This window comes from Nipponia nippon, unplaced genomic scaffold (genome assembly GCF_047370975.1).
Source record: "Nipponia nippon isolate SJK-2023a ecotype South Korea unplaced genomic scaffold, ASM4737097v1 scaffold_3, whole genome shotgun sequence".
Lineage (NCBI taxonomy): Eukaryota > Metazoa > Chordata > Aves > Pelecaniformes > Threskiornithidae > Nipponia > Nipponia nippon.
The window spans coordinates 64,740,936-64,757,735 of record NW_028262347.1 but is presented as its reverse complement, the minus strand read 5'-3'; the positions used below and the strand labels follow the sequence as shown (position 1 = coordinate 64,757,735).

Below are 16,800 nucleotides of genomic sequence, written 5' to 3'. Positions count from 1 at the left end.
CCAGCAAACATCAATTTGCCCCAAAGGATTCTCAGATCAAAATCAATGTTTTACAAAATAAAAATCCTGCCAGTCGTAACGTATTGTATGGAATCTAAAGATGTGACTATATTTAGGCAGGCTTGGCACACATTTTGATCACTGTCTTCCACCAAAGGTCAACAAAGCACATTAAACACCATCAGCTCAAGAGTACTGCAGATTTAAGTGTATCATTAAGTACTAAGGCATGCATCTGTCACACCACTCCCATCAAGTCATGAAATTGTCTGTAAAATAATAAAGCCTCAAAAACATAAGAGAGCACTGTGTCTCCACCAGGAAAGTGCTTAGCAGAGGGACAGCCAGACATATTTCTGGAACTGGGGCTTATGGCTTGACTCCCTTCACAGTAGGTGCCTTCTAAGTATAAGTTCAATTGTACTGGAATACACCAAACATTCATTTAGCCCAATAACCCATCTCTGACAGGGACCAAAAGTGGACGCTTTTAGGGAGAAGTATGAAAACAGGACAAGCACACATGGTCCTTGTCCCAAGCCCATTAATTTATGGCTGAAGTGTTTTCCAAGCTGAGCACGTTTTCTGTGCATTCAAAAACATTAACGGAAGAGAACGAGGTTTGAAAATGTTCATGCTGCCTCAAGTACAAAAGGTGCTGCCATGCCTCCAGCACTGAGTCCAAAAGACTCTTAGAGAAGGGAACTGCTGCAGGAAAAGATGTGAAGGCTGACACTAGGCAAAAACCAGGGCATGTGCGGGAAGCCTAGTGAGAGTGCAGAGGGGAGAAAAGTGCACTTTAATCTTGGGGCTGCAACCAGCAGGAGAGCCTGCAGCACAGCCAAGTCAGCACCTACACAAGCTACCAAGCATGTTCCTTGCTTCCCAGGGACAAACACCCTGGCCATTTACTGCATCTCCCCCGCTTCATATCACCTCTCAATCCTACTCAAATATCTGCCAGTCAGACTCCAGAGGTCTGCTACATCTGTTTCCTGACAAAGATAGCTCATTCCCAAAACACATGGTATTTCCTTATGGCCGTGCAGCAGAGGCATGTGCTGCAATTCCTCCATAACAATCTGAGAAGGGAACTGCTTTGGCCCTGCTGCTCCTTCACCAGATAATGCTAGTCATTTGATACACAGACAGTGGCATATTAAATGTCAATTTGGAGAAAGCTCAACAATTATTAGTTTAGCATTCAGAGAACAGTCATCAGACAGCACGGTCCATACCATTTCTGGCAGGAACTGAAGGGCATTTCTACTGCATTTGATGTCCCTTGTTGGAATTGAGTTACAGAGTCTGCGTGCATCTTTTCATTGGCAACTGATGAAAAACAACAGCCAATTACTTTACTTAGACTTGATACTCAAGGGAGAGCTTTTCCCACTGATACAATCTGAATAAAGTTCCAGAAGTGGGCACCACAAGGCAAGCAGAAAGTAAATACTTAAAAGAACAGGTCAGCACCAAATATGCATTTATTTCAAATGACAAAAATGCTGAAATGTCTTACACTCCCATGTGTGTAACGCGAGACCTAACAAGAGTGGGTGCCTCTGCCTGTCAAATGCCTACACTCAAAAAAGACTTCTTCACAAGGGGGGGGGGTATGTCTTTTTAGGCAACAGATACTAAAAAAGGTACAGTTTCAAAAAACAGTATTTTCTTACTTGCTAACTTTAACTCCTGCATCTCTGTAAGATCCCCATCTTAAACCAGTCACTGCAAACACAGGCTGTTCCTTTTCTCCCTGTAAAGAAAAATAAACATTGCAAAATTGCTTTCTCTTATCTGGTTTCCAACTTTGTTTTTTTGCAGCTAGAAAAATAACACTTCTGTATAAAAACTGATTTCTGATTAATCTATCTCAAAAATGAAATTTCACAGAACAGGTATGATAGATAGCTAACAGCAATAAAACTAAGCAGAATTTGAGTGTTATGCATTCCATCTGCTCCCAAAGAGGAATATAAGAGGTGAAGTTTTGAAGAGGTTGATTGAGTTTGACCGCACGCACAGCAATAGCCATTTCATTTTATGGATATTGTCAGCCAAAAGCAAGGAGCTCTGCACAGTGACACTAAGTTCTCGCTGCAGAAATGGCCATTCTACGACATAACAGAAAAATAATATTCAAAAACCACACAGAGCATAGTCAAAGGTTTTCCCATTTCACATTTTTCAGTTTGTAAAAGCAAGCTATTAACTCCACAATACATATGAATGCATTAAATCAGCTCAGACAGCTATTGTTATCTCTCACCATTTCTACAGAAATATCAGTGATAGTAAGTTTTGCATTCATCAATACTCTCTGAGCCTCAAAAAAAGATGTTTCTAGTGTTTTCTAGTGCATTCTAGTGTTTTCTCAAGTTTAGACTATCTGATGTCACAGCATACGGTGGACAAATGACTGCCACCAGAACTCCTGATATCATAAACCAAAATTCACGACAGCATTACACAGAGGAAAAGCAGCCCGTGTAAACAGAACAATATGAGAGCAGGAAAGTTTTTGGTACGTTGGGTGCCAAATAAGCGGACGCTTTTACCTTGATCTGCAAGACATCAAGTGGAACTGTCTCTCCCTTCAAAATGGCCAACGTAGCATTAGTAATATGTCTGCAAAACAAACAGGAAAGAAGCAAAGGACAACAAACAGGAAGGAAGGAAAAGAGCAAGCTTTAAAATTACACTTTTTTTCAGCAAACCCCACTATGAGTCCAGGTGGGGCTTTTCTGCAGCAAACACAACAACCCCTGGGGAAAGAACTCTGACAAAGTGCTGCACTTCCTTGAAATCAGAAAGCAAACTGGGTGGCTGCAACACATGACAAAGCCTGCGTTCTAACAAACAGCAAAAGACCTGAAAAGCAAAAGGAAGTTCTCAGCCTAAGCTTTTCAGACATTCCTCCTTCTTCAGCTAATCTGGCAGATCACATGCCAACTCTATTACTTGCTGTTTCAGATTACTTAACACACTAAGGACCCAAATCATGGTTCTATTTTATTGGTGGCAAGTGTAACAACCTGGGAGAGAAGGGGATGGTCATGAGACTGGTCTCAATTCATGCATCTAGGATTGACTTGCCTTAGTATTTTCTTTTTAAGTTTTTAATCAACATAAATCTACCTCTCAGCAGTGCTCATGTGGTTCTGGTCTCCATTAAGTCGTGGACAGTAGCTAAGGCACTTTCTCATTTCAAGTCGTAAAGCGTGGCACTAAAGATTTTGTAACCAAAGTATTCAAGTTCATAAAGAAGTCTCTATGTTCAGGCCTTGAAGCATATAAAACCCCTTCCTTGTTTTCAAAGTTGAGTAAAATTTAAATTCCACATTGTGCATATTTCCAGTGTCTCAGCTGGACAGGGGAAAAAAAAAAAACCAAAATCAAATGCAGTTTTCAGATCCAGTCCAATATTCACATGAATCAGCAGGAGAAATTGCCCTTGGCTTCACTAGGCTTAGAATACTGAAACAGAGAAGGAAGCTGTTCTTCCCTCAGCCCTTCTTTTCTCCTAACTCTTACCTTTCTCTAAGACTTTTACAGTTCCTACACTCCAAAGGTAAGATCTAATAGTGCTGAAGGAACCAAAGCCCAAATATTTCTTTTTAAAATATCACTTCTGCACTTGTTAAGTAAGGTTCTGTTACTGGCGTGGGCTGTTAAGCAGCCTATTGACCAAATTCCTTTCAACTTCACCAATATGCTGCAGTCTCACCTGCACAGTTCATTACCCTGGGACAAGAAGATCATTCATTTCAAACAGCTTCTTTAGAACCCAAACATAAATTATTATTTTAATCTTAGCTGCTGATTACAGCCTTGTCCATCTTGCTGAGCTTCAAAGCACTCTGGTAGTTTTAATGAAGGATGTTATGCCAGTTGGCTCGTGGGTTTTATGTATGATGGATACCAGCAAGGGTTCCGCAAAGAAGAATGTTAATGAGTTACTGGGAGAACCGGAGTGAACAGATTTCAGGAGCAAGGAGAAATGTATTCATTAGTATGGGAGGAGAGGAAGGAAAAAATTGAAAAGATATGATGCGTGGGGAAAAGAAAGCTTAGTTGACTAGCCTTTTTACTTCAGAAGTGGACAAAACAAACTTAGAACAAACTGAAATGCAGGCAACAGATAGTGCCAGACTCGATCATATCCAGGATGCTGATAGATTTCAGGTTGTTGGAGAGTTGCCAGCATCAGTCCCATCACAGGGATGGGCAAGAAACCCTGCAGAAGTCAGTAATGGGATCCAACCCTTCCCATAAAGATATTCTTATACACTTTACTCTGCAGGTGCTAACCAGGTTATATGTGGACTGGTTTCTAGAATTCTTAAACTAGAGAAAGGACAGAACGAGGACTTTTTTTTTGTTTTATTTCGTCATATCCTTGCTAAATCCTTGTCACATCCTTTCTGACTATTCCTAAGAGGCTTATCCCTTTTTTTTTTTTTTGAAAACTCTGAGCATCACACGATCACAGAGAAATTAGCCACAGCAAATTATTTCATGTTCTAATAATACATACACTTCCTTCTTCTAATTTTAGGCAGTTTTTGGAAGTCATTAACTCAGGCAAGTCCAGAGAATCATCAGACTCTGCCCAGAGACTACCAACTTCTGTATAACAGAGAAGAAAAAGAAAAGTATGAAGCTACCGAGAAGCACTGCTCCTTGAAAACAAACAAACAAAAGCCCCCTTTCAGAAACACATAATACTTACTGGACTTGGTTCGTGCTCTCAGGGTAGAGCGTGTGGCTCAGAGTGCAGGTCTTCCCAAGAGGTATGAATCCTATAGGAATCTTACTGAACACAGCCTGGACACATGAGGAGAGTAAATTAACATTTGCATCAGCTGAAGGAAGCTTCCTGTGTGGAGATCACAGCTGGGTCTGATATCACCCCTTTGGCACTAAGCAGCCAGGCACTTCCTTAAATGAGACAGTAATACATAATGACTCAGAACATGGCATCCGAATCTGTGAACCCACCACTGCCAACTGGGTACAAAGGAGCTCTCTGTAATCATTAAGAGCATTGTTACATGCAGGTTGGCAGCCATGTCCTAACTAATGCATGGATTCTGTCAGCAATCTGCCATCTTTCTTAATACTGACAGTGGCATCACGAGCTCTGAATCTCATTTATCATTGCAGAAATCCCCCTCTGACAGAGTAACCTTGCATGGCAAAGAGATTTTCTCAGTTAAGGAAAGGAAATTAATTGATTCCTCTGGCATCCAAATCATGAAGCAGCAGAAGGTCTAATTTTTGGAAATCATCGACCGTGTTATTTTTCTGTACCACAGTTCAGCAAAAGGGCTTGTTGAAGGAGCAAGTTATTACACTATACCTCATAATAAACTGTGCTTCTTGAAGCGTGTCAGCAAATCAATGTAAACTACCATATATCACAATGTACCATCTCCCTTCTGGGCACTGCTACTAGCAGCACCATGATACTGCAAATCCACACCGACTAAATAACACCCCTCTCACTTCATGCCCACCCGTTCTCCCTTGCTATCTCTGTGTCACCTGCAAGTCTTAACACATCTCAGACACCCTTCTCTCGTTTTCTTCAGAATTGTTCTGCAGCGTGCAGACAACAGGGTATTTGCAGCTCATGCAGTCATGCTCTGCTCCCCTGGCTGCTAGGAACAGCGTTTCTGGAATACCTTGCACAGGCTCTTCTTATCCAGGCAACACTGGTACGACATACCCGAGTAAAAAGAGAAGCAGAGCACAGAGTGCGGGGGCTGAACTGCAGATCGCTACTCCTAGGACAAAGTGATATGAAGGACAAGAAGAATTCCCCGGCCAAAGACATAAACTGACACAGTGGCAATACTACAATGCAGTATTCCACCCGAAACAGTGCCAGGTGCAGAATTTTCTACGCTATTGCTAATCGACCCAAACTACATCAAGATAGTAAGTCAAAAATTAGAGAAGACAAACTAGCCAGTAAAGCCTCTCGAACTTTTTTCCAGCATCTTTAGATTATAGAGGTCTCAGGGGACAACAATAATAACATTAAATTTAAAAAACTGATGTCTCAGAATTGATACAGCTAGCACCCCTTTAAAAATACTGGCTTGGCTGCAGAGTTTCTCTTGTCACATTCAGACAAAGCAATTGCCTAAACAGATACAATTCTAGCTGCCGAGGATATCATCATAATCTTGTCTGGATCATTTAATTGAGTTTTTGCCAGCTCCTGCCAGAAGGTTTTGGGAACAATGATTCCCTCCTTTCTTCAATAACACTGTCCTCCCTCTTTAAAAAGAAAAATCTCTCTCATTTCCATTCGGAGCAATCCACCTTGAGAGGTTAAAATTTGCTTTCTGCAGCCATCTGCAGAGGTAGGTATTCACTGCTTGAAAAAAATGGCAAAGCAATCATAAAGCAATAGGAGCATGGCCATAACTGAATTCGGTTTCAAGCCTGTACAAATACAAGAAAAACATGTACTTTCACCCGATGCTTCTGCCAAACAAAGCAGCATACACAGCTGGTCCACGGGTCTTTGAAAGTTGTGCATTTGGCTTCTCCACAATCCCTGCTCTGATGCTGGAAACTTCCCAAAGCCGTGGCTTGGGAGCCATGGCACTCCCTGAGAAAGGGAATGGAGAACAATGGGCAGAATTGCAGGACACTAGCATGGCTGACTTATTACGCAGCAAGCTGGCTCCAGATTAGTAAGCAACAGATCTGTAGAAGACAGCTGAGGCCAAGAGATCACAGTGGATGCACAAGACATTTGCTCTACAAAATAAACAAGATTTTAAAAATGAGGCTTCCTCACCTCATCTGCTCTGCGGAGAAGTCCAGTTATGACCTGAAAAACATGGCAAATGCTCAGCTCTGAGAATTTTGTTTTTCAGTTACAGTAGACAGCTACGAAATTCATACCCACATTTACTGTTTGGAAAAGATTTAAGGAGCAGCTGCTCTTCTAGGGAAGGTGCTACAGTTGCTTATATGGGAAAGGAGGCATGTTCAGTGTGCAAACATGCTGGAAATAGCAGGGTTATGAGTGCGCATGAGTATATGCTGGCACCGCAACCAATGCCAGTGTAAATGTTTTAACATCGAATAATGCTCTCCATAATGCAAAAACAGCACTGGACAGTGTGCAACTAGCAATAATCAATTCTAAGGCCAGGGGAAACTTTCAGATGTATTCTGACCACTTTCTCTTAAGGTCATTGCATTTCATTCAGCCATTGCCTTTTGAAGGCAGTAGTTAGAATTCCAGGAAATGCTTTAATAAAATACAGCCTTCCTTGAAAAATAGAGTATCCCCCAGTTCTGCTCGTAGTTTGCTCCTACCATTATTCATCTTGACAATAGGCATTTATTAAATATATACCATGCTTTGTTATCACTCCCACCTAATTTTAAGATTATTTGATTCCCACTTAGCAAAACATGCATTCCTCTTGGAGAGCACCGATAGGAATGAACTTTGAAAATTAAACCATTACAGCTATCTTACATAGAAAGAAAAAGTTAGAATCATGTCTCCCCAAATAATTTTCTCATTCTGTAATAAAACTGTGGAAGATAGTTATGTCACACACTCTTTCTGCCCCCACTCCCGTCATCACTTTTAGACTAACAACAACTAGCAAAGTTTTCTTATCCCTAGAAGATTATAACATTGACTGAAAACACAGATACTAAAATGGACAAATGTCTAGTAATAGCTGTTATGATGTTGCTGCATTACACAGACTCATTCTTCTCACCCTCAGCTTACGATTCTCAATAAACCAGGACAAAGCTCCTGCGGTACCTCTTGTACTGTGCCATCTCCTCCTGCAATAATGATCAGATCTGTGTTTTCCATCAATTCCAGCAGCTTTTTTGCTTGTCCCTCATAATCAGTCTGCAGAAACAGAAATCCAAACATGAGAACTCAGGTGACTATTTCTAGGATTTCTCTTCCATAGAAAAAAAAAGAATCATCTATCCATTTGCTTAATAGTTATTCTCATATAGGCACACAGTACTGTGTATTACTTACATTCACTGAAATTTCTTCAACTTATAAAACAAGTCTGCTGCCTAATACAATATGTGCAAGCAAATACACACACAAAGGCTAAATGAAGTGTCAGAGTAAATCTTATTCAGTAGATCTAGAATATTGCAGCAATAATCATATTTCCAGGTAGTTTTACACTGAAACAAAACCACAAGGCAACGATGCTCTTGCAGAAAAAGACCCAACATCTTTAGCAGACAAAGCGCACAAGCGTGTCTCCTGAAACACAGAATTAGCTACATAAAAGGCTACTGCCCGACAGCAAGCTGTTGACAACGGGTTTAGCATAAAGAGCACACTGACTTTTTAAACCATCAAAACTGTTTTCTGCAAAATGAATGTCTTTTACAGGGACATTTCAGCCTCAGTTACTGGCCCGGCCCCGTTTTGCTAACTTGTCAGATCTGAAGCTACAAAGCATCGGTTTTAAGTCTTGCAATATAATCTTTTCTCTTAGGATGGGACTATGTATTTTCAATGATCAGCGAGAGGCGTTAATAAAAACAGCATTTTAACACTAAACCTTGTGAAAAAGATTCCAAGACAGAAAGATACATATTAGAGTACTTCACTGCTAGGACACAGTGACTATTAAACAATCCACATATCACAGCCTGAAAAACCTGCAAAAAGACCAGAATCCCTTCACATTTACTTTTTCTTCTCTTTCCAAAGAAAACCACTCTGCTACTTCACACCATTTAGAGCTCAATGTTCTGCTTTCATGATGGGAATGTTGAATTATTTGGGGATACACTGAGATATTTTCAGTGTAAAAATAAAAGGTTATTTTTAATTAATCTGAACAGTTCCGCTGCACGTCAAAGTTCCTCACTTCTGAATTCTGCAAGTTCAGGCAGAATTGACAATTTCAACAGCGATGGGCACGCACCACTAGCCAGCACTCAAATATTTAAAGAGTTTTCTCTCCAACATGAATTATAGAAGGCCAGCTTTAGACAGATAGACAAGCCCATGTACTGCTTTAGCTGAAAATGAAAAACTCAGTACACAGTTCATAAATTAACTGTGAATTAAAAAGAAAAAGATTAAGTACCAGCTTAATATCTCAGTATTTATTTCTTCTCATGAGATGTCTACAGGGCAACTGAGAACTTCAAATGCATCCAGAATTGAATTTCAATTCTTCAAGAGGACAAAGCAGAGCAGACAATACATCTATATTATCAGAACAGTTCTTACCTTAACCACAGTTACATCCAAGCCAGATAAGTGCAAAATTGGAGCAGCATTCTTTTCAAAAAGGTTCCTGGCTTTGCTGCAAAAAACAGAGTAAAAACTATTTCATTATTCTGGTGCCTAAAAAAATTAAAAAGGAAAAGAAACAAATGAATAACAAGAAGAAATCTACTTAAAAACACAGCATACAATCTACACAATCAGTCACTCAACCTGCCAGTCAGGAAAGAGGAGATTTCATTTGGTTCAAATGTATTACATTTCTAGACTCATATCTCAGCTTTTTGTTGCAGTTTTAATAAATGCAAAAGAGGTTATCTAGCTTTCTCCAAAAATAATTAAAAAAAAAAAAACAACAAAACAAAACAAGATCTCCAGAAAGAAATTTATGAGAAAATTAATGACTTACAGAGCAGCAGGCTTTAAGACCACAAAGAAGGCCCATTTAGGTTTTCGGAAACTTTTTTTTTTTTTTTAAATATTTACTGTTACATATTATTAAATAAGTTTAGAAGCAAATTATCTGACTTTCTTTTGTTATAGGACTCATGCATTTTCTGCCTGTAGCTGCATAATAAAATAATTATGCCATTAACTATAAATTGCTTACAACAAGTAGAAATATGAGACTAGAAGTCAGAGACTTATTAACGCTTTGCATTTTCCAGTCATGGGTGTTTTGAACAAAACCATGTAAGTCCAAGCACTTCCATGTCAGATATGTAATTCCTTTCATATTGTTACTGACAACTCCCCGCCCCTCCCCAAGATGCAACTGATAGGAAGCTTAGCTGATCAGCAGAAACAGACATAGATCATATCCAAGATAACTGTTTTTCTGCTAATGAGTATGCAAAAATAGCAGCCGACCTCTTCCAGGAGTCTTGCTCTGAGCCCATATTTAGCCTCTCAGTTTGTGGGCACATCCCTTTCAAGGACAGGTTCCCACAGAAGTAAGATCACTGCTGGCTAACTTCAAGTCTTGAAGCAATCAATCAAGGTCATCTCTTATTTCTATAGTTTTTGAGGACTGAAATGCATCACATACAAAAGTGTGGAAGGAATACAAAGGAACTCCACATACGAAGGAATGACAAAGGCCGAAACACAGGATAAAAGAAAAATTAAAAATATACATATGTTTAGAAATCATTCTTTCAACTCAAGCATCTAGTTCCATTTCTCATCCCAATATTTTTGGTGAAATAAAGTTTGGCATAGTTACATAGCACCAGCTTGGCATCAGAGGGAGGCAAAAATGAGCTCAAAAATCTGGCTGGCTTTTATAGTGGATGGCAGAGCAAAAATACAGAAAGAGTGCCTCATGTATGAGTGTAGGGAAGGGGCAATTTTACCCTTTGCAAGCTGCTGGGTTGAGGAACACTGTTGCTTTCTTCAGTGGCATACTGGAAGGGATCAGCTGGTTGCCAAAAGCCTAAGTGAGATAAAAAGAGCAGAGTTCAGTTTATCTTTCAAGCACACTGGTAAAACAGTTTGAAATAATGCATCTCCACAAATGTCAATGGGCTTTCAAGCCTCATGACATTCAAATGACTTCCATCTTCAGCCATTTTACAGGTCTCCTATTCAAAGACCACTCTTAGCAACAGCTCACACCACTGTCACAAGTACTTTTTAGCTCATTTTTACAATTCCACCACCATCTCGTTTTTGTCAACCTCTGGTTTTCTGCCATGGGCAGAGATCCAGGGAACTATCCTTGACTCCAAGGTTACTCGATTTTCCTTCCTTATGTAATTCTTATACACCTGCCTGCCACCTTCTTTCTGCATCTTCTTCCACTTCTGTCCTTCATTTCTTATATCTCTTCTGCTCATTTGTGTATTTTCTGTGCTTAAGGTTTTGAAGATATGAAAAATAATCACCAGAGAATTTGCTCTGACCTGTAAGCAAGCCCACTGTTTCTCAGGCATTTTTTTCTTTCTAATGTCTCCCTATAAATATCACTAAATTCCTCTTCAACTTTTGATCCAGTTCTGAATAGGTGTTTTGATTTTAAATTCTTTGAGAGTTATTCCACACAGCCTCTTGCACCTTTTAGCGATTTGTACCTATTTCCATAGCTTTTCAGCACAGGAGAGGCAAGGAAAGGCAAAGCTTCCATGCATGTTATTTCCCACTCTGTAAACCTCTTTTAGCTCACCTAAAGGCATCCTCACTACCACACCAAATCAAACTGGTTTTGAGTACAAGGATGACAACGTATTCAGCACTACCATCCAGAAGCCTCAGAAACAAAGCAGGAACAAAAGACTACTGCGCTGAACACAAGACACAGTCAACTGTCCCTGTGTTTTTTTTCCCCCTTTATCTTGAAAGTCAATCCCCCTAGCAGGAACTTTTATATTGAAGAAGGTGGACACTGTAAACAAGGCACAGTACATTTTAGTGAACGCTAGCTGTTTAAATTTATAATTAATTCCACTTGCCAACTTTGCTCAGGAAACCTCAATTAAAAGAAGTATGTAGCTGGCTATGTTGCTTAAAACATTCAAATTTCTTCTTCAATAAAGGAAAAGGATGAGAGAAGTTGCTGAGAGTAAAGAAATCTTCAAAGAAAGGGAAACAAATCAATAGCTCTTAAGCTTTACTCAAAAATCAGCTAGAAAACAGTCCAACTTATTTTATTGCAATTGTTGGGCAGGAATTGGGAAATATAGGGGACCTTTAGCATGTTACAGCTGTTAGCAACAACTAATTATTTGCTTGGGGGGCACAAAGTGATGTATTTGCTTGCTCTAAACAACCTAACAGGGCTCATAAAGAATTTATGAGTAATGACATAATCACTTCTTTAGGTAATATACTCAGACATTTATGTTACATACAGGGGCATTTCTAAAGCAAATGCTGATTTTTAAGACAGGAAATAAAAAAATAATACTGCAACATTCTAGAAGTCTTTTTTTCAGAGCACAACATAAGGAAAGCCAACTTAAAGCCAGACATTAAAAACGGTTATTAAATATATATATATGGAGGTGTAATTTAGGAAAGTCAATGCCTTTTTCACTTCCTTGTCAAATGCACACTTTCAGGTATTGCATTTCTGGACTTCTAAGATGACCATCACTATTTCGCAACTATGAAAAACCCTTTATACAAAGGCTTTATAATGCTTTATGAATACTAACAGAGAAACTACATTCCTTTACAGAAAACTATTCCTGCTTCACAGAGCAAACTGTTTGCCAGGTAAACAGGATCTCTTTAACGCATGCCCAGAGTTCAGTAACAAGGTCAATCAGCGAGACCACGTTTGCAAAGGAAGTCCACAGTCAGCTGGCACTGATTTATTCCAGAGAAGGAGGTGTAAAAGGTTTAAAATATGATAAATGGATTCTTTATTATAGAATCTTTCTATGATCATTTGCCACCCCAAGGCTCTCATCATAAACTGCTATTTAAATTCAGACATCCATGGTGGAGTCTTCACATGAAATACTACTGTAGCGATACTTTGGCAGGAAGGTGGGCACCTTACCAATTTTGTGTTGTAAAAGGCTTAAAAATGTAAAAATCTGACTTAAAAATAATAGGGAAATCCCCCACTTCACTCAGACTAAACTTTTTCTTGGGTGAGTCTGCCTCTATTTTTTCCAATACTTATAGAGCACTATAAATGCAAGTAGCATTTTTCAAATGATTACAGATCATTGTTATTCTGAAGAACATATCAGACATTTAATGCCTTACTGCTGTATTGCTGTGTGTTCTCAAGCAGTATTTGGCACTGACACATCAGTGAGAATGGAAATTACAGCAAGAATTGATTACTAGGCTTTCTGGTTCACTCCTTTCTAATGCAGGAGTCTTCTGCAGGATATTTTCCCAGGCTTTAACCACTGAAATTGTAGGAAGCTCTATTGACAGTGCTTTTGCACTTTCATTTACAAGAATAAGCCATAACGGAATAGATCCCATCACTTAATGATTGGAATTAAGAAACAGGAAAGTCAGGATTTCCACAACAGAACTATATGCTCGTACCAGTCTTTCCTTAGCAGTTACACGTTTTTGACAGCACGCACACTTAGGTGCTTTAACTTCTCCTGGTATATCATTTCATCAGTGCCTTTTTAAAAAAAAATTTAATTTGGTCAGCATGCTTCAAATACTGAGGCATTAGCTGCTATTTTTGGCAATATAAAAAACTTCTATCACTTTGATATTATGCAGTAAAAATGAATATTGAAAACATAAAAATCAAGAGCAACTGATACCATGCGTTGGAAAAGCATTTGATTCTGAAGCTATAAGTATGATTTATGAAAGCAGTATTTTCAGGGAAAGATTTTTCTTATTCTTTCATGAGACTTGAGCTCCCTTACATCTATTCTGGCATGAAGTTCCATTGCCCAAATCAAGGTGCTGCAAATATCTTCCAGTCAACAGCAGACAGGCTAAAATTGGGATTATTCAGGTGCACCACACAAGCAGGGCAATCTCAAGGAAAGTTCTTCAATGAGAAAAATAATTTTCACCATTCTTCTCAGGCCCCAGTACGTAGCAATGATGGGAGCAGTGTTACACCCTGCAAAATCTCTAAGATCTGGCATGGAGAAGCAGGTTTAGAATAAATTTTATTTGTGGGAGGTAGAAGGACTCTTGAAATCCGACACCACACCACCAAGGTAATCAGAGTCAGTAAGCAGCACCTGTGCAGTGATGTAATCCATGGGCAACAGCACTTGAAAGTGCACATGAAAGACTGCTTATTAAGGATGAGATTTGTTTATGGGAATACTACAGTATAGGAAATTGTTCATTGCTGGTTGCCCATGCAGACCATAAACTACAAAATGCAATAGTCAATATACTCAGACAGTAACTACCCCTTTCTCTCTGAATACCAGCTTTCTTGTCAGGGATCAGCAAACGGGTTGTCTCCATTAAGTTCCCAGTACGTGGGTCTCAAAAACGCTAGGTCAGTCATCACACTTAATATCCTCGATAAAGGCACTCAGGCTCAAATAGACAAGGGCAAGGTCTCTCCAGCGAAGCACTAACATGAAGCAGTTTGCACTGCTTCTGCCCAGACTACAGCCGTCATGGTGGATCTGAGATTTCAGTCTCCTGTCTTATCAACAAATCATCTTTCCACCAGAACTTTACAGATACGGAGTAATTACACCTGCAGAAACGGAGGTATGGGTAGCTACAGCAGTAACTAACACTATCCCAGTGATAACACCGCACTGTCCATCGCAACAGCAGTTAGGGCACGAAAGGTACGGTACCCCCGCTGCAGGCTGGAGGCCTCACCCACCCTTTGGCACTTTAGCAAAAGAACACAGATGGCATCATTATAAGGCTTGTCACATAGAGAGGGCCCGCTGGGAAAATCTCAGGAGCCCTGTGCAACCGAGATAAGAGGGAGATTTTAATCTAATTTTATCGCTTTAAATGGTATTACCTGGGCTTCTTGGCATGCAGCTCTTCGTAGCAGGTCATCGCTATTAGGTAAGACAGAAAAGAGAGTGGACATTAGGTTGTGTAAGTTTAAAACAATTTGCTCATTTTTAAAATGTAGGTACATACCCTTTTTACACACACTTTGACAGCACTAAAATGAAAAAAAAAAAAACAACAGGTTCCTTATGACCTATTTAACACATTTTAAGGATGAAACACACCCATTTAACCACATATGCGTAATTTTTTCTGCATGTGCACAAAAACATTCTTTCTATAGTAAAGCAGAAAACAAAAACCAGGATGCCAAGTGTGCTGAGATTACATAAGCTATTACACGAGACACTGTAAAACTGTGATTTATTTTTAAATTGCTACATAACTGTACTCCAGATCTAAGGTGTGTTTTTTTTCAGTGTTAATACTGCCTGTTATTTACAATGAAGGTACTTGCCATTCTGGCAGTACAGAAGGGATTTAGAGTAGACTTAAGTGTAACTTCCATGGACTTAAATCTTTGTGCATTATAATTGTGAACTCCCCTCTCCATCAGTTTTTAAGCCCAACACGTGTTAATGCAGCACCTACCACCCACCTAGGTCTGAGTATTGCCTAAAGCAGTAACTGAGAGAGGTGAAAATCACTCAACTCACCTAAGTGAAGTTTAACAACAAAGAAGAAAATATCAGTATTAGATATGTCACTCATGGTCATCTCAGAAATAAATTCCAGACTAATCCTTGTGCTTGTCATTGGTGACAGCCAGCATAAGCAAGGTGGCAAGGGTACAGTTGGCAAGCAAACTGGAGACAGAGCTACTGAGTGAGGAACAAAATTCCATTCTTCCCCATACGAAAAAACGCCCTATTGGCCCTTGCAGACAAAACAGGGAGTCCTGTTCTGCAGTGCCCAAAGTCTCACCTGTCCTCTAGATACCAGGCACTCCCCCTCCTTGCTAAAACCAAAGAACTCCTTGGCAATACCTGGCAAGACAGTATATTATTGTCTCAAAAATATTGAGTACAAAAAAACCCCAATTATAGTCAGCATACCAAAATGAATACACTACACCAATTAAAAGGATTCGAGGCCAACCGTGAAAAACAAATAACTAGGAAAGCAGCACACTCCTGCCACGAAGTGTGGCTCATCAGGCCTAATCCTGCAATGGAAATGGCAGAAGAGAAGGCAAGGCCTTGGTCAGACCTCTGGACCCAAACATGAGTGTGAGCTATTCAATTCCCTGAGTTTACGGTATTTATCTGTCACTGGAGCTATAGAAGCTGCTCCTTTTGGCGTCACCAAAAGATGCTGCAATGCCATAAAAGGAGAAGTAGGGTGACTTCAGGTGAGATACAAAGTTGGGTTCTGAGAAAATAACTCTACAGCAAAAAACCCACAGATTTGTTCCTGGGAATAATAAAAAGACAAAGGAAGAATTCAAGCATGGAAAAAGAAAATATGCTCACCAGGATAACAAGTAACTGGAATGTCTAAAAAAAATTTTCTCAGAGGCATGCCTTTGACTGTCACATTTGCTCCTTAAAACCAAAGGAATAAGTCATTTATATTAAGCACCTGAAATATTACTTAGAGGAGCAACAGACTTGTTTTTTGATTGCAGTAATATAATGAAAATGTACTAGTTAAAATAACTATCGCTGAAAAGGTTTGTGTCCCAAGCTAAACAACATTGTCACAGCTAATTCCAGTTCCATCAAGACAGCATGACAGCCTAAGTCCACACTGCGCTGCTGAGGGCACGAGCCCTCACATAGGGATTTTTTTCTCCTCTGTGACTATGTGTGGCCAGAGCAAACACAAAGCAATTGCAATTCCAATACGTAAAGTTGAAATATTACGGGATATCAAGAAAACCCCACTATCAAATGATAGCTTCACAGTTGATGTATTTGAGAATTGCTGTCCTAACCTTATTAACAAATTCTAGTCAAATCCATGTTATCTGTTTACTTCACATTGATGCTATTTTGTTCAGAAGTCAAGCTGTGTCACATTGTCAGCCAGTATGTTTTCCTGGTGCCCGCAACCTTATGGTGCAGTGTTAATCGCCTTTAAAATGGAGTCCAGCACAACTT

The 16,800-nt window shown here is 39.6% G+C and overlaps 1 protein-coding gene across 1 annotated transcript in view; it reads right to left on the bottom strand.

Moving 5' to 3' along the window:
• AGK (acylglycerol kinase) overlaps positions 1–16,800 on the bottom strand; it is a 36,522-nt gene that overhangs the window by 12,540 nt on the left and 7,182 nt on the right. The window contains exons 2-9 of the mRNA XM_087765539.1: positions 14,703–14,742; positions 10,621–10,700; positions 9,269–9,344; positions 7,814–7,906; positions 6,821–6,853; positions 4,736–4,830; positions 2,562–2,631; positions 1,680–1,759 (exon numbers count right to left, since the gene is read on the bottom strand). Of these exons, the coding sequence (XP_087621665.1) occupies positions 1,680–1,759; positions 2,562–2,631; positions 4,736–4,830; positions 6,821–6,853; positions 7,814–7,906; positions 9,269–9,344; positions 10,621–10,700; positions 14,703–14,742 (567 nt within the window). The remainder of the gene's footprint in view (positions 1–1,679; positions 1,760–2,561; positions 2,632–4,735; positions 4,831–6,820; positions 6,854–7,813; positions 7,907–9,268; positions 9,345–10,620; positions 10,701–14,702; positions 14,743–16,800) is intronic.